The 20,527-nt window shown below is 47.5% G+C and overlaps 1 protein-coding gene across 2 annotated transcripts; it reads left to right on the top strand.

Moving 5' to 3' along the window:
• The first annotated feature begins 1,127 nt into the window (after nt 1–1,127).
• LOC105057087 (phosphoinositide phospholipase C 4) lies at nt 1,128–20,246 on the top strand. 2 transcript variants are annotated; one of them, XM_010939543.4, is made up of 9 exons: nt 1,128–1,691; nt 4,517–4,713; nt 17,149–17,284; nt 17,378–17,623; nt 17,716–17,948; nt 18,255–18,372; nt 19,197–19,349; nt 19,450–19,536; nt 19,772–20,246. In XM_010939543.4, exons 1-9 carry the CDS (start codon nt 1,371–1,373, stop codon nt 20,075–20,077), a joined length of 1,797 nt encoding a protein of 598 aa, XP_010937845.1. In that variant the 5' UTR covers nt 1,128–1,370; the 3' UTR covers nt 20,078–20,246. The 2 variants fall into 2 exon arrangements, with proteins under 2 accessions (XP_010937845.1, XP_010937844.1); XM_010939542.4 differs by having other exon boundaries at nt 17,713–17,948.
• Nucleotides 20,247–20,527: the final 281 nt, after the last annotated feature.

Raw genomic sequence — 20,527 nt, 5'->3', positions numbered from 1 at the left:
GATCAAGTAACAAAATGTGAGAAAAAGATAAACTCCTGGACTTGGATTGGACCCATTTGTTACAAAATAACCAATGCTATTGGTCAAGAATCAGCATTCAAATCACATCCACACAACACACGCACAGAAAAACAAAAAAAAGGTCTGTTTTCTCCAAAAAGGAAATTGCAGAAGAACAGGAATCACTGAACAGCAAAAGTAAAATCATACAAAGAACTTTTTTTCTTTTTTTCCCCATTAAAATAATCATGAGCAGAAAATCAAAAGGCAGATTAAGACCACAGCACTAATCATTTATCCATAACGAATGCAATCGTACAAAGATATCTAAAAGGACAAATAAACTATAAACAGAGCAAAGTTTTTATTTTTTTTTTCTTTTTATTTTATTTTTTATTTTTTATTTTATAGAATGGAGTTCTCACGTAACATGAATATGAATACACCTAACAAGACCGGATGATGAAATCATTATAAATTTATAAATTTGTTTCATCTCAAGATGAAATTATTAGATGGATTGATTGCACCATTAATTTATGATGGCTCTGACCCTATCTAATATTTAGTGCTGAGATAGACTAGCGGGTCTGGATATCGATCTACAGCTGGTGTGGCACGTTCTGGTTGCACTTATCCATTGGTCGCGTTCCCATCGTCGGATCCAGACGACGCAGCCCCATTCCCCCTTTCCGCCGGTAGCAAAGGAGAAGCCGGCCCAGAGCCCACACCAAAGACATGCACGCACACAACCAACCGCATTGACCGAGGCCCGCCAACCACTACGTGCCATCGCATCCAACGTCGCAGCCCACGTCGAATTCCAAGGCCCCCTCAAAGCTATGGCCACGACAGCAGCGACATCGCCGTTATAAAAATCTTCCATAATATGGTTGGAACTCACGCTCCATATCATATAATAAAATCTCCATTATAATGGGGCCCAAGATTGATTGCTACCGGCGGGTATATGGCACGAAATTATTGGCATATTAGCGGCGCACCAGGCTGTGAGCGGAACGTGTCCCGCGCTCTGATTGATGGCAGCGTGTCCGGGCTCTGAGCCGATATCGAATTTTTATATGTTTTGAGGAAAATAAATAAAGGGGTAGCTTCGAACAAACTCTTCGAACATCCCAGCTGGAAAAAAACCTTTTCTCTGACTAAAATATCAATAACGATAAAGGAAAGAAGCTCTTCGGGCAGGTCGGCAGTTATCGCGCGTCCCTTCGACGCCGCTCCCCAGCCTTATTTTCTCCCGTCCAACGTCCTCCAAAACGATAGATTAGAAGAGAAACCCGAAGGGAATCGGAGGAGGAGAAGATAGAAGAAAGCCGATAGAGCGGAAGAAAGAAAGGTAGGGGAGGAGAATGGGAAGCTACAAGTACTGCTTGTGTTTCTCGAGGAAGTTCCGGTGGGTGGAGGCGCAGCCGCCGGCGGACGTGAAGGAGGCGTTCGCGGCGTACGCGGAGGGCGGGACCCAGATGAACGCCGAGCAGCTCCAGCGGTTCCTCGTTGACGCCCAGGGCGACACCGGCGCCACCGTCGCCGACGCCGAGCGGGTTCTGGAGCAGGTTCACCAGCTCCGCCACCGCCACACACTTGGGAAGCTCTCCAAGCCGCTGCTCACCGTCGACGACTTCCACCACTTCCTCTTCTCCGAGGACCTCAACCCTCCGCTCCGATCCCAGGTCCCTCCTCCTTCTCCTTACCCTTGATCCTTGACAACTATTAATGCTCGCCTCTTTCCGAATGATTCCGGTCCGTCGTCTGTTACCGGATCCTTTTGTGGATCTGGAGGTGTCGATGTTGGATCTCGTCTGGTTGGAAAGGGTTTCTATTAATCCAAATATTTTGGCCAATTTGATTGCTTTCCGTTATCTGTTTCGTGTATAAGGTATCTAATTACTAATTTATAGATCATAAATTTAATCTTCTCAGAGTTTAATTTCTATATATTTGAATTAAGGAAGCAAGAGGGTGAGCCTTGGCGCAACGGTAAGATTGTTCCGTGGTTCAAAGCATGGAAACAGCCTCTCTGCAGGCAGGGATAAGGCTGCGTACATTTGACCATCTCCAGACCCCGCAATGGCGGGAACGTCATGCATTAGGGCATTCTTTTTTCCTCTAAATAAGGAATCAGCTTAGATGAATAAATGGAATTCAAAGCATACATTTGCATTATTTAGTGCATTAATTGCTTATTGGATTTTTTTTGGCTCCTTCAAAATTTTTAACGATTCTCTTGGGACATATGTATCTGATTTTTTTTTTTTTTGAAATTTTTGATGTGCGAATTAAAGTGAAAGTCAAATGGCCGATGGTTTGCGTATCATTATTATTTATTTGGTTTTTGCTTTTTACCTCAACTGCAATGATTGTGAGTAGTAAAGAGTGGAGGCTGTTCATGAATTCTTGACAGTTCGAGAAACAATCAATATGTGAATTAGGGAATAAAACACTTCTCATGATAGATTTTTCCATCAAGAGTTAGTTCATTACTGTAGATCCACATTATGATGGCGTAACAGAGTTTGCCCCTGCCAGCCACAAAGTTTGGCGGTGTAGGATTACTTAATTGACATTTATGTGCAGCTAAGTATAAGGAAGTCCATCATTTTCAAGAGACTTTTGTCCTTGCTTCATTCCATCTGTAAAGGCAGCAAGAATCATCCTGCAGGTACATGTATTTATGTTTATGCCTTTTTGTAATTCGTTGGGCATTGTTCCATACTTCCTTGATGGAGGAGGGAAAAATAAAAGAGAGATGTGATGCAGGTTCCTAACTTTCAATGATATTCAGAAAATGATTAAAGACATGGTTGGATAAATAGAGTACAGGGATGCCACGTTATAGAACCTGTTTCAAGATGAGATGATCTAGGAGGATCACTAGGCATATGATGGACTACTTTTCCATCTAGGGTAGGTCTATGTGGGGTTTGGGAGCAAAATTTAGTAGATCCAAGGTTGAATTACATATCAAAACTATTAAAAGTCATAACCTAACAGACATTTGATTGAAGTGTTTTTTTTTTGAAGCTGGATAACCTTTTACAAGGGTGTGGCAACCCTAAGGGATTAATGATACCTGAACATTTAGTCCTCAAAACAGGCCGGTTGAAGTAAAAATTTATCTTTTTTCAGCTAAAATTTTAAATAGGCATATGTGAAGTTGATAAGAAGTCAAGATATAGCTCCTAAAAGATTTTAACTTTTTGTGATTAGCTCTACAATCACTTGCTATTTAGAGAAAATTGTAACATCTTCTAACTAGAAGAGGAATTCGACATGGATTTTGTAAGGCAAAACTCACTAGTATAAATAGAGGACATTGTAGCAATTTTATTTGTCTTTAATGAAAGTAAAAGGCTTAAAACCTTGCTTTTACAAATTCTTATTATTATCAAATATATATATTTTTTTCCAGAGATTCAAGTTGAGTGGGTTAAAGAAAATCTTTTCTTCTCTCCGATCGGATCATAAGGTTGAAGGCATTCTCTCTTATGCCTGATTGGATCACGAGGTTGAAGGCGTTTTATGTTTTACTTAGGTCTAACTTTGGTTGTAGTTATTCATGTGGTACCTTTATAGAAATCTCTTGTTTTTTTTTCTGGGTTGAACGTTTTTTTTTTTGGTTGGGGGGGGGGGCACCTGTTGGTTGTCTTTCTTTCCACGTTCATGCATTCTCACGTATTTAGAACATCTGTTTTGTGTAGGCATGATTTAGGCTTGTTATGCATGGGTTAAGCTAGCTATTAAATATTTGTTTCAAGATGTGGCTGATATTTGGGTTATATCTATATGAAAATATGTTGCATTTACTGTCATTTTTGGCCAATAGAGGTGGCAGTGCTCCCTCCCGTTTCTTATTTTTGAGAGAATTGTGGAAAGCTGCCAATCATTTCAACAAAAAAAAAAAAAAGAAAAACAATGCAACAATTACTTGTATCAACTAGTTGAGGAAATACCTCCCTATGTTTGAATAGAGAACCTCCATTCGAGGAGGGGTGCAAACACTGAGCTATAGCCCATTTTTCTGGTTGGCATGGACAATGAATTAACAGACTTTTCTAAATGTTATTCAGGATTGAAATACTTTCTCCTCTTTTTTTTACGTCAATCCTTCAGTTTTTCTTTTTCTCAATATATTCTGAGATAGAAACGAAATAAATCCATTATTTGAAAAATTGAGATAATTAAGTAAAGTGAAGGTTCTCAAAATTTTGTGAAAAATTTGCTTGCAACTTCTATAACTTTGTTAGACAAGCAGGATGTGTTGCTCATAATATAATGCTAATGACATCATAAGATGATACAGTGCATGCATGTGCACTGGACACATGTGATATGGCATTTTGCATGTTTATACATTAATTTTTTCACTAATTGACAATCCAACCTGTTTGCACAAATACAAAAGGTTAATATTACCTGCGAACATCTAACTAAGTAGCCACACATAGAGATTGGTCTATATATCAGATAATGCTTGACAGGAATTCATTTATCCCAGGTTCACCAAGAAATGACTGCTCCATTATCCCATTATTACATATACACAGGCCATAATTCATATTTGACTGGGAACCAGCTCAGCAGTGATTGCAGTGACGTTCCAATTATAAAAGCGCTTGAGAGAGGTGTTCGAGTGATTGAACTGGATATCTGGCCAAATTCTACAAAAGATGGCATTAATGTTCTTCATGGGAGGTATTTACGCAATGTTCATTACCTCTTATTCCTAAACCATGTTTTTTTTTTTTTTTTGGCTAAAATTTGGTTTGTCATCTTGAACAATGCAGTCTTGTGTGATCCTTGGATATATCTAAAGAAATCTGTGAAACATTAATCAAGGCAATATAGATGTATTCTAGCCATGCGGTTGGGATAGAATCTCAAATATAAACTATTCTTAACTTGGCTGTGGAATTAACTGAACACTTCAGTGGTTTGGTCTTCTGATGTTTGTTGTTTAAAAGAGGACTCAAAGACTCTAACTATCTCTTCTAGTAGTAGTTTGATATGTAATTAGCTACTATAGACAACCTTTTGTACATATTTTTATTCTTTCCTCGCTATATGGGAGAACTCTGATTTTTTGAATCCAGACTTCGGTCCCAAATGCTTGATGGTAAAGAATCTGAAGGATCCTAACGAGGATTGAAGTACCATAGTGGTACTAGTTGGGGGCCAGGTTGGTATAGTACCAGTATGCTACCATACAGCTACTTGGGATAGTTTGTGGTGCCAATGCCACAATGGTACCTGTTGCGGCCAATCCCCCGTCGTCCGATCGTCGAGGTCGCACACCTGCAAGAGAAGTCCTCACAGACCGGAGATGCCTCCGGCGGGGACCCTCCGACGGTCAAGTCAGAGAGACTAGGCAACAGCGGAAAATCAGAGGCTCAACTCGAGAGGGCTCGGGTAAGCTTGGGAGCTGGAGGGAGCGTCAGAGAGAGCTTACCAAGACTGTTGCCTTACCCCTTTTTATAGTAGACTGCGGCGTGGTCCCGCCATTAATGGTGCAGACAACTGGAGAGTTGTCAAATTGCCGGAGGCTGTCAAATCGTCGTGTGCTGTCAAATCGCCGCGGGTTGTCAGAACAAACCCATATCCTTGGCAGGACAATGCCCCAGGGCGATTACACAGCATGTCCTTGACAAGACAACAGCCCATAGCGGTCGTACGGCCCTTGGGCGGGCTGACCGACCATACGTCGGTATTCGGTTGTCGGGACGTCGGGTGATGACCCGAAGATACCGTCGGTCGGTTTAATGCCTCGCTGAAGTCGGACGTCGGCTGCCACCCCCGACAGTGAGTCGGTGATTTGGGCTCCGCCGCTCGGCTGGTCGGGAACAGAATGGGTCTGCCTGGCCGACACTCCTTCAGTCGGATAATGTCGGCAGCTACTGTCGGCAGTCGTCGGTCGGTGCGGTCGGTAGAGTCGGGCGTCGGTCGGACAGGTCGAGGGTGAGTCGGTGTAAAAGGGGTCGGTCGGTATATCCCAACAGTTGCCCCCCCCACTCCTGAGTCGGATGTCGTGTCGGCCAGCGTTCCCACGTGGACGACGGCTTCGGGCGAAAGGAGTGGCTATCCATCACACCATGTTCCGACTCTGACGACCGTACCAATGAACGATCCAGTGTCAGATGTCCCATTAGTGTCAGACGTTCCATTGGTGTTAGACGTCCCATTTGGAACAGGAACCGCCGTTTCCGCTGTCTCCTCGGGAACTTGAACCGCCATCTCCTCGGGAACACAAACCGCCGTCGGTTAGTGATCCCGAGATGTGGTTTTTTTCGCCATGTGGCAGGAGGCCATTGGGCCGAATCCGTTCACGCAGATGGAGGCGACGTGGCTTGATCTGGTGGCGGGTGCGTCGAATCGTCGGACCGAGGAAGGGCCCAGGCACCGCCATGTGTCGGCATCCGAGAGGCCCTCGTCCGGCGTGCTTTCATCTCGACCGTTGATGGGCCTTATATATATGCGGTCACTTGCGTCCAAAATTTCACTTTTGCTGCAAATCTGCTCCTGGCGCTGAGGCTTTGTCGAGTTGTCCCCCAGTTCCAGATAGCTGTCTTGGTGCTCTCCCCTCGAAAGTTCTTCTCGGAGTTTCGTCTGTCTGTCTCTTTGCTCCCTTCCCTCTTCGCCATTTTCTTTTGTTCTCCTTTCTGGGGCTAGCATCATGGCTAAAATCTCTCCACGAGGAAGTCAGTCGGGGAACCCGACTGACGACTCACGGTCGACCCCGGAGGTGGAGGTTTCTTCATTTTCGGAGGCAAATGTCGAACGGCTCAGGGAGCAATACAGTATTCCGTAGCAGTTCGAGCTCTTCGCCCCTGGGGCTGAGGGTCGGGTTAACAACCCGCCTCTGGGCCAGGTGGCCTTCTATGTCGAGGATCTTCGGACAGGTCTTCGCTTCCCGATTTTGGAGTTCGTTTGGAACGTTCTGGATTATTACGGGCTTTGTCCGGCTCAACTGGCACCGAACTCAGTCCAACTGATAATCAGCTTCGCGTTGTTGTGTCGGCTTTTGCCGACCTATCCTCGTTTCTCTCTCTTCCGGGCGTTCTTCGTCCTTCGACCCCACCCGAAGGCCCGAGGATGGTGGTTCTTCAATCCTCGGAAGGGTCTTTCGTTCATCACCGGTCTTCCATCATCGATTCATGGGTGGAAGAATTAATTTTTTTTTGCCTCCTCTCCGCTTCCTTGGGGGTTCCCTTCTCGCTGGGGGGACCCTCGGACTCAGCCGAATGAGAACAGTCGGGTGGAGGATGGGGACCGAGAGGATTTTCACCGACTGAAGGATGTGTCGGTGCCGAAGCAGAGGGAGCTCGTCACCGAGCAAGCTCTGTATGACGCCGGCCTAAGTTCGGTTCCTCGTTTAGGTACATCTCGGTCTGTCGGTCGTTCTTTGTCTTTTTTATCCGTCTTCGGACTTGCGCTGATCCTTCGTTGAAATTGCAGGGATGCCGCCGAGAGTGAGGCTGACCGACGCCGACATTCGGCAACATGCGGCGAGAAAGAGGCCGGCGCACGGGGCCGAACCACCGCGGCCTCCCAAAAGGCCTTAGATAGCATCGCCGATCGACCTTGCGGTGACAGGAGCGCAGCCCAATGTCGAACGTGCGTCAGGCTACGAGCCTGTCATTGCTCTGTCGGCGCCGGCGGTGCCACCTGAGGTGCCATCCGAGGAAGGGGCGACCGAGGGGGCAACCGAAGGAGCGTCGGCTCCCCCACCAACAGAAGAGGTTCGGGCCGAAGTACGTGAGCCCGAACGACCTGCAGCGGCCGCCATCGTGGCTTCGGAAGGGACCCAGTCGAGTTCGAGCTTCCCGTCCCTCTTCGATTTTCGGGCCTGGGCGGCCGGACAAGGGAAGGCTCCGATGGCGTCGGGCGATGACACAAGGTCGGTCGGCCGAGCCGCGTCATCCAGCTTCCCGAAGGAGCGTCGGCCCTGGCCAATCATGATTTGGCCAGGAGGTTGTGCCAAGCAACCATTCTTCCGACTGACCGGGAGATCATGAAGAGTCGGCCAGTGTCCGACATGCTTTCTTCCTTTTACCCGACTATGATCCAGGTGAGCTCCTACTCTTCCTTTCTCCTCTTCACTATTGTTTTTCATCAATTCGGTTTTCTGATAGTCGGCCTTCCGCCCGCAGCTGATCTATAATATATCGGAGCTGGAGGCCGGGTACCGAAGGTTCGGCGACGTCCGGGTGGCCTGGAAGAAGAAGGCAGAGATCGCCGAGGCTGAGAAGGCGACACTGGTCGACCAGCTGAAGTCGTCGGTCGACCATGAGGCTAGGCTCGAGGAGGAGATTTCTTGACTCGCCAACGGCCTAGCCGCCTCAGAGGCCGAACTTCAGTCGGCCCGCGAGCAGGTTCGGCGCAAGACCCGCTCCGTTCACCGACTAAGGCGCGAGAGGGACGGCTGCGTTAGGGAACTCGAGGCCGAGCGCGAACAGCTTCGCGTTAGTCTGGAGAACCTGGCCAAGGTTGAGAATCTGTCCTCCGCCCAGGCCGACGCCGACATATTGAAGGCGGAGGCGGAGTCGGCTAGGGAGGCACTGGGTCGGGCGGCGGAGGACTTCTGTGGTTCGGAGGAGTACCGAGAGGATCTCCTTGAGAGCGGCTTCGCCTCCTACCGGATGGGGTACGAGGATGCCCGAGAAGCGATCCAGAGTCTGCACCCGGAGCTCGACCTGAGCGGGATCGTCCCTCCAGGGTCGGAGGATCAGGCTGCAGAGGAAGAGGCCGACCCATTGCCGACGGAACGAGTCGCTGAGGACGAGGCGGCTCCAACCCCCGGTCCTTCACCGACCCGAGCGGGCACGCTGGTGGCTCTAGAGCTCTACTCGGTGGAAGAAGCCGACTCCGACGAATAGTCGGAGTGTCCGCTCCATTATCTTTGTATTTTTTTGCTTTTCATTTAGTCTTTGATATCTGTAATCGGGCTTCGTCCTAATTTTGTAATCGGGCTTCGTCCCAATTTTGACTTAGTAAAATCAAAGACTTCTCACTTTTTCCCGCATGTAGTTGAATGTATTTGATCGTCCAAACCATCTCTGGGTGCATAGGTCGTAGTTCCGACATGTTCCATTAGGACGTTCGGTAGGATCCAACATAGCCGATCAAAGTGATCAGTGGCGTGCGCCCCATTAAGGGTAGAACAAGCCCCGATCACAGGTCGGCACTCTGACCGCTGCGCAGGCTGCTTAGGATCCGATGGTCGAGAGCCGTACAGATCGTAGGTTGAGCGTCTGTCGCTCGGACCTTGGTCGGGTGCGCACATGGGGTCGGGTGTCAGCCAATCCCCAAACGTGGCTCGTCGACACGACCGTTCCGTAGAGTCTGATAGTCGAGTAGCGTCCGACGCATTCGGATAGGGCAACGATGGCAAGTCGAATACTTATCGTCCGGCCCTTGGTCGGGCGCGTACATCGGGATGTACGATAAACGGTGGCAAACCGAATATCTTTCGACCGGTCGTGATCGGGTCGGTTCGTCGCAAGTCGAATACCCGTTGCCCAGACCTTGGTCGGGCGGGTACGTCGCGGTCGTCTTGGCGTTTTACCCTTTCTTAGTTGAAAGTTTAGCAAGTTAGCCAACGGCGTTGGTCGAAGCCCTTTGCCTTCAAAGGCGGGGGCCGTCGTAGACATTCCGCTCCTCCGATCCCTGTTGTAGAATCCGATATGTCGTCGGCGATCGGGACGTAGATTGAGCCATAGATTCGGCGATCGAGTTGTAGATTCGGCGACCGAAGCGTAGGTTTCCGACGAGATGTAGGGCTCAAGTCGGGGTGTCGAGGCTCGTACTTCAGGTGAGGGCCGACCCTCGGTGGAGGGCCAAACTTCGCGGACTCTGGAGTTCTGAAATCGTATTGTATTCCAAGCAAGAAGGGCGTACGGAGTTTATTGATAATACAATTTCAGGTTGTCAACATTTCAAGTTCGGGAAATAGCCGTCCCTTCTAGGGTCTCAAGTCGATAGGTGCCCGGCCTGCAAGTGTCGGTTATCTTGTAGGGTCCTTCCCAGTTCGGGGATAGCTTCCCTTGAACTTGAGGCTTCGAGATTTTCGCCTTTCTCAAAACCAGATCTCCGGGTCTGAAGGACTTCGGCTTGACTTTAGCATTATAGTATCGGGCCACTCTCTGTCGGTAGGAAGCCATGCGGAGTTGAGCCTCGTGTCGGAGTTCGGGAAGGAGATCCAAGTCAGCTCTCCGACACTCAGAGTTGTCTGGCTCACAGTATTACTCGACTCTAGTTGATGGTAGCCCGATCTCCAGTGGGATCATTGCCTCCGTCCCGAAGGCCAGGTTGAAAGGAGTTTCTCTGGTCGGGACACGAGGTGTCGTTCGGTACGCCCAAAGGACCGAGTGCAATTCCTCGACCTAGAGGCCCCTGGCTACGTTCAGTCGGGTCTTCAGTCCATGCAGAATGGTTCGGTTGGCCACTTCGACTTTTCCATTGGACTGTGGATGCCCGACCGAAGTCAGCTTGTACGTGATATGAAACCTCGCACAGAACTCCCTGAAGTCGTTGTTGTCGAACTGTCGCCCATTGTCGGTGATGATGATGTGCGGCAGCCCGAATCTAAAGATGATGGACTTCCGGACAAAGTCTTCCATCTTACGCTCGGTAATTTACGCCAGAGGTTCGGTCTCCACCCACTTGGTGAAGTAGTCGATTGCGACAACTATAAACTTTCTTTGGCCAGACGCCGGAGGGAAAGGGCCGAGTATGTCAATCCTCCATTGGACAAAAAGCCACGGGGCAACAATGGCAATCAGTTGGTTGGCAGGCCGGTGTTGCAAATTAGCATACTTTTGGCATGGCTCGCACCTCCGAACCAGGTCAGCCGCATCTTTCTTCATGATGGGCCAGTAGTAACCCTACCGCAGGACTTTGTAGGTCAAGGATTTGCCCCCCAGGTGACTCCCGCAGATCCTTTCATGCACCTCCCTGAGTGCGTAGTCCGCATCCACCGGTCCGAGGTACTGTAGCAAGGGAAGGGAGAACGATCTTTTGTAGAGTCGTCCGTCCATCATTATGTACTGGGAGGCCGCCCATCGGAGTCGCTTGGCTTCCGCAGGGTCTTCGGGGCTGGTTCCGTCGGTCAGGTACCGGACGATCGGGTCCATCCAACTTGGCTCGTCGTCAGTTGCAGCACCTCCTCGGTCCTGTCGATGTTCGATTGCTCGAGGCTCTCTATGAGTGTCCGGCCCAAGGTGCTATAGGCGGACGTCGCGAGTCTGGAGAGTGCATCGGCCCGAGCATTCTCCGACCTGGAAATGTGGGAGATCTCGAAATACTTGAGGTGTGCTACAAGATCTCTCACCTTCTGAAAATATTTTGCCATGGTTGGGTCCCGCGCTATGAATTCGTCTTTGACTCGTCCCACGATCAGCTGGGAGTCAGAGAAGACTCTAAGACTGTCGATTTCGAGTTCCTGCACCATTCTCAAGCCAGCGAGAAGCGCTTCGTACTTGGCTTGATTATTGGAAGCTTTGAAGTTGAATCGAAGGGCGTACTCGGTAACCACCCCCTCTGAGTTGATGAGCAGGAATCCGGCGCCGCTTCCTTGGGCATTGGAAGCTCCATCTATGTGTAACACCCAGGTTGACTCGGGGTCACATTCGGAGGTCGCAACTTCTTTGGAGCTCCCGTCTTCCGACATTTGGTCGGCTGTCGGCATTCTGCAACAAAGTCGGCCAGGACTTGGGCTTTCAAAGCAGGATGCGGTCGGTACTGGATGTCGAACTCGCTCAACTTCACCGCCCATTTTGCCAGTCGTCTTGATGTGTCGGGACGACGGAGGATCGCCCTCAGGGGCTGGTCGGTCAGGACCACGATGGCGTGTGCTTGGAATACGGACGGAGTCGTTGCGCGGATATGACCAGGGCAAATATCATCTTTTTCGCCCTTGAGTACCGAGTTTCGGTCCCGTGGAGCACCTTGCTGGTGTAGTATATGGGCTGGTGAATTCAGCTCTCGCTCTCCCGGACGAGTACTGAACTAACAGCCTCTGGGGAGGTAGCCAAATAAAGATATAATGTTTCCCCGACTTCTGGCTTCACAAGCAAGGGCGGAGAGGCCAGGTACTTCTTTAAATCTTCAAAGGCTTGCCGGCACTCATTCGGCCAGAAAAAATCCTTCGTCTGCCTCAGAGTTTTGAAGAACGGGAGGCACCTCTCAGTCGATCGAGAGATGAATCGGCTGAGCGCGATGACCTTCCTATTGAGTTGCTGTACCTCCTTTTTGCTGTTCGGGTGCCGCATGTCCATAATCGCCCTTATCTTTTCGGGTTGGCTTCGATTCCACGTTGAGAAATGAGGAACCCGAGGAACTTCCCCGAAGCTACCCCGAAGGCACACTTGATCGGATTTAACTTCATCCGATGTTGCCGAAGGGTGCGGAAGGTTTCTTCCAAGTCTTGGACATGGTCTGAAGCCTGTGCGCTCTTCACCAGCATGTCATCCACGTAGACCTCCATATTGCGCCCGATCTGATTCTTGAAGACTTTGTTGACGAGGCGTTGGTAGGTGGCTCTGGCATTCTTCAGATCGAAGGGCATAACTCTGTAGTAGTAAAGGCCCTTGGCGGTCATGAAGGCTGTATGCTCTTCGTCCTCGGGCGCCATCTGGATCTGGTTATATCCGACGAAGGCGTCCATGAAGTTGAGCAGTCGATGTTTGGACGTCGCATCCATCAGTTGGTCGATCTTCGGCAGTGGAAAGCTGTCCTTCGGGCAGGCCCGATTCAAGTCGGTGTAGTCGATACAAATCCTCAACTTTTCGTTGGCTTTCTTCACCATGACGACATTCGCGAGCCAATCGGATAGGTGGTTTCTTTGACGAAGCCGGCCTCGAGCAGCTTGTCCACTTCCTCGTCGATGGCCCTCTATCTTTCGGGGGCGAATGCTCGTTTCTTCTGTCTCACCGGCTTTGCGCCAGGGGCGATGTTAAGTCGGTGAGTCATCGTCTCCGGAGGTATGTCGGACATATCTGCTGCCGACCAAGCGAATACGTCGGCGTTATCCTTCAACAGTTCTATCAGCTGCCGTCGCTCTGGGTCGGTCAACTGCGATCCGACCCAGACGATCTGCTCGGGGTTCCTTGTCATTGGGATGGAGATTAGCTGTTCAGCCGGTTTACCCCGCTTCTCCTCTTCCCGTTGGTCTAGCTTGTCGACCGTCAGGGAGTCCTTCGACTCAGTGCTTTGAGTAGAAATTTGGAAGCACCGCCGAGTGAGTTGTTGATCCCCGCGCATCTCCCCGGCTTCATTTTTGGTCGGAAACCAAACCAGCAGGTGGTACGTCGAGACTATCTCTCTAAAGGCATTTAGCCCGGGCCTTCCAAGTATGGCGTTGTAGGCCGAAGGTACTTGGACGACCGCGAATGTCATATAGACGGTGCTTTGTCGTGGTTCGGTCCCAGCTGTCACGAGAAGAGTAATTTCTCCTTCCACTGCGACGGCTTGTCCGGCGAAACCCACGAGGGGCGTAGAGACCCTCCTGAGTCGGTCGGTCGACAGTCGCATTCGGAAAAAAGTCGAGTAAAACAAAACATTAGTTGAGCTTCCATTATCGACAAGAATCCTTTTTACATCATAATTCGCGATTGTTGCCGAGACAACAACAGCGTCATCATGGGGAGTTTGGATTTCCGGAGCATCCTCATCTGTGAAGATGATTACATTGTCCTGGCGCGGCCGCTTCATCGACTCTTCTCCAGCAGTCGTCCCCCGATCCAATCGTCTGGAGATCATGTTGATGACCCCAGTCGTAGACCGATTATTTGTCGCCTCTTCAGTTGGTTGGGGTTGTCGGTTGTTAAGGGGCAGAGCCGGCGGGTCCCTTCGGTACTTTTCGAGATAGCCTCATCGGATGAGGTCCTCTATCTCATCCTTGAGTTTGATGCATTGCTCGGTGGTATGACCGTGGCTCCAATGGATCCGACAGTACCTTCTTCGGTCGAGGCCTTTTGCCTTCAGAGGCGGAGGCCGTCGCAGATATTCCGCTCCTTCAATCTCTATCAAGATCTGCGCACGAGGAGCAGAGAGGGGAGTGTAGGAGTCATACCTGCGATGCACCGGCTTCGGACTTCGCCGTCGGGGTGATCTCGGGCTCCGCTGTTGGGGTGAGACCCATTTGTCGGTCGGGGGCCTGCTGGGTTCAGCAGGAGCCCGACCTTTCTTGTGCTTCTCCTTTTGGCCCGTGCTGTCGGTCAGGCGTCGGTCGGAAGCTCCTTCGTCTGCGTGCATGTATTTGTATGCGCGCTCCAGCAATTCGGCGTACGTTCAGGGGAGGGTCTTGTCCAGGGAGTATGTGCAGCGGAACCCTCTTAGCCCCCTCTTCATGGCCGAAATAGCCATGTCTTCGTTGAGATCCCGGACCTCAAGCGTGGCCGCATTGAACCGGATCACAAAGTGTCGTAGAGTCTCATTTTCTCCCTGCTTGAGAGAGAAAAGACTGTCTGAGGTTTGCGGCGGCTTCCGACTGATGCTGAAATGGGCCACGAAAGAATGTTCGAGCTGCCCGAAGGAGTTGATACTTCTCGAGCGGAGGTCGGAGTACCAGGCCCTGGCAGCTCTGCGGAGTGTGGCGGGGAAGCCGACGCAAAGGAGGGCATCGGTTGCCCCTTGGATTGTCATGAGAGCCTTGTAGCTCTCCAAATGGTCAATTGGATCGGTGGAGCCATCGTAAGGCTCCACGTGAGGTATCTTGAACCGACTAGGGATCGGTTCGTCGAGGATGAATCGGGAGAGAGGTTGGGTGGTCCGGAAGTCGACGTCGTTCGACGACTTCTGTCCATCCGCTTGGAGCTGGACAAGCCGACGGTCAATTTCTTCGAACTTGCACTCGTAGTCGTTTAACCGTCGATGTTGAGAAACTCCAGGAGTCGATCCTCCCGATGAGTTTGAGAGTGAGGCGGACGGCGTCCGCGGCCGCTTCTCCCTCCTCTCTCGCTCCAGCTGGGAAGGAGAGGGACGTCGAGACCGGCGGGCGTCACGTCGTGGCCGCCTCCCCCCTTCTCGGTGGGAGTGGTGAGACGGCTGCTCTTGAGGAGGAGATGGAAGTGGACGCGGGTGTCGGCGGCTGCTTCTGGACGGCATGGGATGCGCCACTGGTTGTTCTGCCAGCGGTCGCGGCAACTGAGTCGGTTGCTGCTGGAGATTTTTGACCGCATCCGTCAGAACGGTCATTTGCCGCACGATCGCCGCGATCTGTGCTTCCGTGGTCGCCGCCGGGTGCGGAGAGCTGGGCTTCGCCATGGACGGTGAACGAGAGGGCTCTTCTCGGTGGGAGGAGCACCTTGCCGACCTGATAGCTCTCGATCGCTGAGCTCTGATTTTCGTCATCTCGAGAGGTCTCTGAAGCTCTAGGGAGCTTGCTATCTTGCCTCTGTCGAGCGTTCTCCTTCTTGGCGCGCCAAATCTGTTGCGGCCAATCCCCCGTCGCCCGATCGCCGAGGTCGCACACCTGCAAGAGAAGTCCTCACAGACCGGAGATGCCTCCGGCGGGAACCCTCCGACGGTCAAGTCAGAGAGACTAGGCAACAGTGGAAAATCAGAGGCTCAACTCGAGAGGGCTCGGGTAAGCTTGGGAGCTGGAGGGAGCGTCAGAGAGAGCTTACCAAGACTGTTGCCTTACCCTTTTTTATAGTAGACTGCGGCGTGGTCCCGCCATTAATGGTGCAGACAACTTGGGAGTTGTCAAATCGCCGGAGGCTATCAAATCGCCGCGGGTTGTCAGAACGAACCCATGTCCTTGGCAGGACAATGCCCCAAGGCGATTACACAGCATGTCCTTGACAAGACAATAGTCTATAGCGGTCGTACGGCCCTTGGGCGGGCTGGCCGACCATACGTCGGTATTCGGCTGTCGGGATGTCGAGTGATAATCCGAAGACACCGTCGGCCGGTTTAATGCCTCGCTGAAGTCGGACGTCGACTGCCACCCCCGACAGTGAGTCGGTGATTTAGGCTCCGCCGCTCGGCTGGTCGGAAACAGAATGGGTCTGCCCGGCCGATACTCCTTCAATCGGATAATGTCGGCAGCTACTGTCGGCAGTCGTCGGTCGGTGCGGTCGGTAGAGTCGGGCGTCCGTCGGACAGGTCCGAGGGTGAGTCGGCGTAAAAGGGGTTGGTCGGTATATCCCAACAGTACCCAATGTTTCTTTCCTTCTTTCTCTCTATATGTCTGCCTGTTTGTCTGTCTTGCTTTTTGTCATTCTTTGTTTTTCCCCTTTTCTGTTCTTTTAATAGAAATGTAAGAAAGAACTTCACAGAGTTTGTTTGTGCACTTAAAATTGCATTATTAAATCACTGATGGGTGCAATTGTAGCACAACTATTAACCTGAATCACTATGTAACTTAGACATATATAAAAGATGGTCTCTTGCAAACTACCTTGCCACTTAATTCATTAAAAGATAAGCCTGCTTTCTTGCCATCATTTGTCTAGGCCATATGAAACCAATTATTCCCAACCCCTTGAGGATTGTGGTGATACTAGGAAGCCTGCCATTCAGAAAGTTCTCATAAGGAGATAGGACAAAAATTTTATTATCAATCATCAGCAGTCCATATGAGATTAGGATGGGAATCATTGTCCATGTGGAATTTTTCTGGAAAGGAGCTCCCTTGGTGAGTTTCTTGGTCTAGTATGTATTGTTGAAAATAAGTGAGATGGATGAATTAGATTTTGTAATATTCATGCATATTGTTCTGCCATTATTGTTCTTTTGGTTGATTCTCTAGATGGAACAAGTGTATAAAATGATTCTTTTTTTGACATTGTGATCTGATTGTTTCTTCTTTTAACTTTTAGAGTTTTTTCACAGAAAATGATTAAAATGTCACTTTCGTTTTCCCACCATGAATGATCAAAAGAAACAGTTTGTTAAAAGGTGGTGGACCAAAAAAAGACATTACTGAGCATTTTGTTGCACACAAATATCCCATTGCTTGAGTTCTTTAGCTAATATGGTGACTACCGGACACATAAACAATCCAATTTCCTCTAGTTGGTGATAATACAAAGCACTGAAACTGTGCTTGTTATTACTCTGTAATCATGTTGCCAAATATTATCTTATTCAATCTGTTGTAATTTACAGTTGCATGTTTTTACTTTGTAGGACATTGACTACTCCAGTGGAACTTATCAAATGTTTAAGGTCCATTAAAGAATATGCCTTCACTGCATCTCCATATCCTGTGATCATAACTCTAGAAGACCACCTTACTCCTGATCTTCAGGCTAAAGTAGCCGAGGTAAATCTTTTTTCTTTTTTTAGTTAGAAACTTTTAGCAATCATTTTTTTCCTCAGAATAGAAATTTGATTAGATAATTGAAATTTCATCTAGATGGTTACACAAACATTTGGAGACATGCTATATTACCCTGACAAGGATTCTATTGAAGAATTCCCTTCACCAGAAGCTCTGAAGAGAAGAATTATTCTTTCAACGAAACCACCCAAAGAGTACCTTGAAGCTAAGGATGATAAGGACAAAGATGGTGCACCTCAAAATGGCAAGGTTTCGAATGAAGAAGAAGCATGGGGAAAGGAGGTCCCTGATCTGCAATATGAGTTAGGGTCTGCTGATAAGGTATTACATACTTCCAATGCATTTTGTAGTTGTTCAATTGCAAAATGAATGCCTAATAACAAACTAGTTCTTATATTATCATTCTGTAGCAGAATGAGAATGATCAGACTGAAGATGAGGAAGAAGATGATGATGATGACGACGACTCCAAAGTGTGCCAGAAATCTGCACCTGAGTACAAGCGTCTGATCACTATCAGGGCTGGAAAACCTAAAGGTCGGTTAAGTGACTCATTAAAAGTGGATCCTCACAAAGTTAGACGCCTTAGTTTGAGTGAACAAGAACTTGCAAAGGCAGCAGTATCTCATGGGGCTGATCTAGTAAGGTACCTTTTTAATATTCAGAATAATTTAATAATTGGAGATTAAAGTGTCTGGGTTATTCAGATGGATGAGTTTCTTTGGTTGTCAAGACATAAAGTCACCATATATCAAGATAATTCAAAAAAAAAAAAAGACTCTAGATTTTCTTTAATATCAGTGTGAGTTAGATGGTTGTTAGGTTTACTGTTTAAAATATCTTAGCCTATATACTAACTGCATCTTTAACTGGATGTCAACTTACGTCTTTTCTTCTTAGAAAAATTTCTGCAGTTGCTTAGTATGCTTGACTTTTTCTTTTATTTTTGTAGGTTTACTCAGAAAAATCTTCTCAGGATATACCCAAAGGGGACCCGCTTTAATTCTTCTAATTATAATCCGTTTATTGGTTGGATGCATGGTGCTCAGATGGTTGCATTTAATATGCAGGTTGGCTTCTATGCTTGAGATATAGAATATAACACTAATAAACATCTTGCTAATTCATGCATCAGTTATTTTATCAGACTTATTTTATAATTTTTATTATGTAACAAGATATGCTAAAATACCTTATATATCATACCGTTGGTTCTAAGGAAGAAATGCATAAAAAATGAGATGACAAATATATAATTTAGGATTGGGAAATGCAATTAGTGCTTACATATGGTGAGACTTGATGGTTTCTAACTACAGTAAGGTCATTTGTTGAAAATAAATTTTGCAATCTGGTGACATCATAGTTTCTCCAAACGTGCTGGTTGGTCAACATAAAAAAGAAAAAGGGCTTAGTAGGCTTCATAGCTGTGGTTCCATGCTTTTTATCACAGAGAGAAAAATTGTAGAAGAAATATGATTCAAGAGTTCATAAGGAAACTGCTTTGGAAGGAGAAAGAATTAGCACAAACATCCATCTGGGATATGTCTAAATAAAAATTGTAGTTCATAAGTCAGCTGGCAGGCATACAGATTCCAGAAATTTCAGATATAATTTTAGGTTTGGCCCTGTTCTAACTGAAATCCCTTCATATAAGCCTTTCAACACGTCAAACCTAACAAATTCAAGTTCTGAACTATGACCACTTATGCCATATTACAGAGTTGTGCTACTCAAATAGGATCTTACAGACAAGCAAATTTAAGTTGTGCATAAGTTAACCAACTTTGTGAGATTATTCTTCGTTATTTCTCTCCCATTTCCTTATGAGAGGAACTTTCAATTATGCAACTCGTCTTAAAAATCACATTTGATTGTTTCATCTCTTCTGAAGGGATATGGAAGATCATTATGGTTGATGCATGGATTTTATAAAGCCAATGGAGGCTGTGGTTATGTAAAGAAACCTGATTTCTTGCTGAAGACTGGTCCAGACGGTGAGGTTTTTTATCCTACAGCAAATGTAGCTGTGAAGAAAACCCTGAAGGTATGAATCATTTAGAGATATGAACTAATTTTAAATTTTCATCTACACCTTGTTTTCCCTTTTCCTGAAAGTCAAACTTTCAATTTCTGTGCTCCAACAGGTCAAAGTGTACATGGGAGATGGTTGGCGTATGGACTTTAAGCAGACCCACTTTGATGCATATTCCCCTCCAGACTTCTATACAAGGGTATTCAAACTAGTTTCTCTATTTTGGTTCCATACATTTTCGACATCATATTCTTTTATTTGTCCATTTTTGGCAATCCATTGCATCTCCATTGGAGAAGATGTCAGGTTGAGATAAACAACAGCATGTTTTGCCACTCAACTTAGAGAGAGGGACAGGCAAACTAAACCTATGTTGCATGGTTCATTAAAGAAAAAAAAGGAATATTATGGAGCAACTGATTGATTAATTACAGGTAGGGATAGCTGGGGTTCCAGCAGATACTGTAATGAAGAAAACAAAGGCAATCGAGGACGACTGGACGCCAGTTTGGAATGAGGAGTTTACTTTCCCATTGACGGTGCCTGAATTGGCTTTGCTTCGGATTGAAGTACATGAGTATGATATGTCTGAAAAGGATGACTTTGGTGGTCAGACCTGCTTGCCAGTATCAGAGTTGAGACCAGGGATCCGAACCGTGCCTCTTTTCGATCGCAAGGGAATGAAGTTCAAATCCGTAAAGCTGCTCATGCAGTTTGAGTTTGTTGGATGTTGTCGTTGAACATGTGGTTGTGCTTTATCCTTGAGAGGGTTGGATGTTGCATTATGGCATGCTATTTTGCAGATGGATTTCATATTGTGTAAACATAGAATTATGTTATCATGGTGAAGTGGTATCATTGTCTTATTTTTGTACATATGGTAATAAATATATAAAGTCTTTTGTAATAGTTTTTGAATCTCTTCTTTTCTTTTTTTTGGAACTTTATGCAGGGTTTTTAAATGGAATCTGGCCAATCCATTGACCGACCACACTGAGATGAACTAGGACCATATTTATCTCGGATGAGTTGGAAGGTGTGGGAAATTTTAAAACAAGCAAGACATTTCAAAATCTTGGCTTATATTTTGAAAATCAACCAATACTTTAGATCAAGATGGACTATTATGTTTGAACATGAATTTTGTTACATCAACAATTATGGAATTCATTTAAGATAATAAAATAATT

The sequence above is a fragment of the Elaeis guineensis genome, chromosome 14 (assembly GCF_000442705.2).
Source record: "Elaeis guineensis isolate ETL-2024a chromosome 14, EG11, whole genome shotgun sequence".
NCBI classification, from domain to species: Eukaryota; Viridiplantae; Streptophyta; class Magnoliopsida; order Arecales; family Arecaceae; genus Elaeis; species Elaeis guineensis.
The sequence above is the reverse complement of the archived record's forward strand: the minus strand, read 5'-3'. Positions and strand labels throughout refer to the sequence as shown.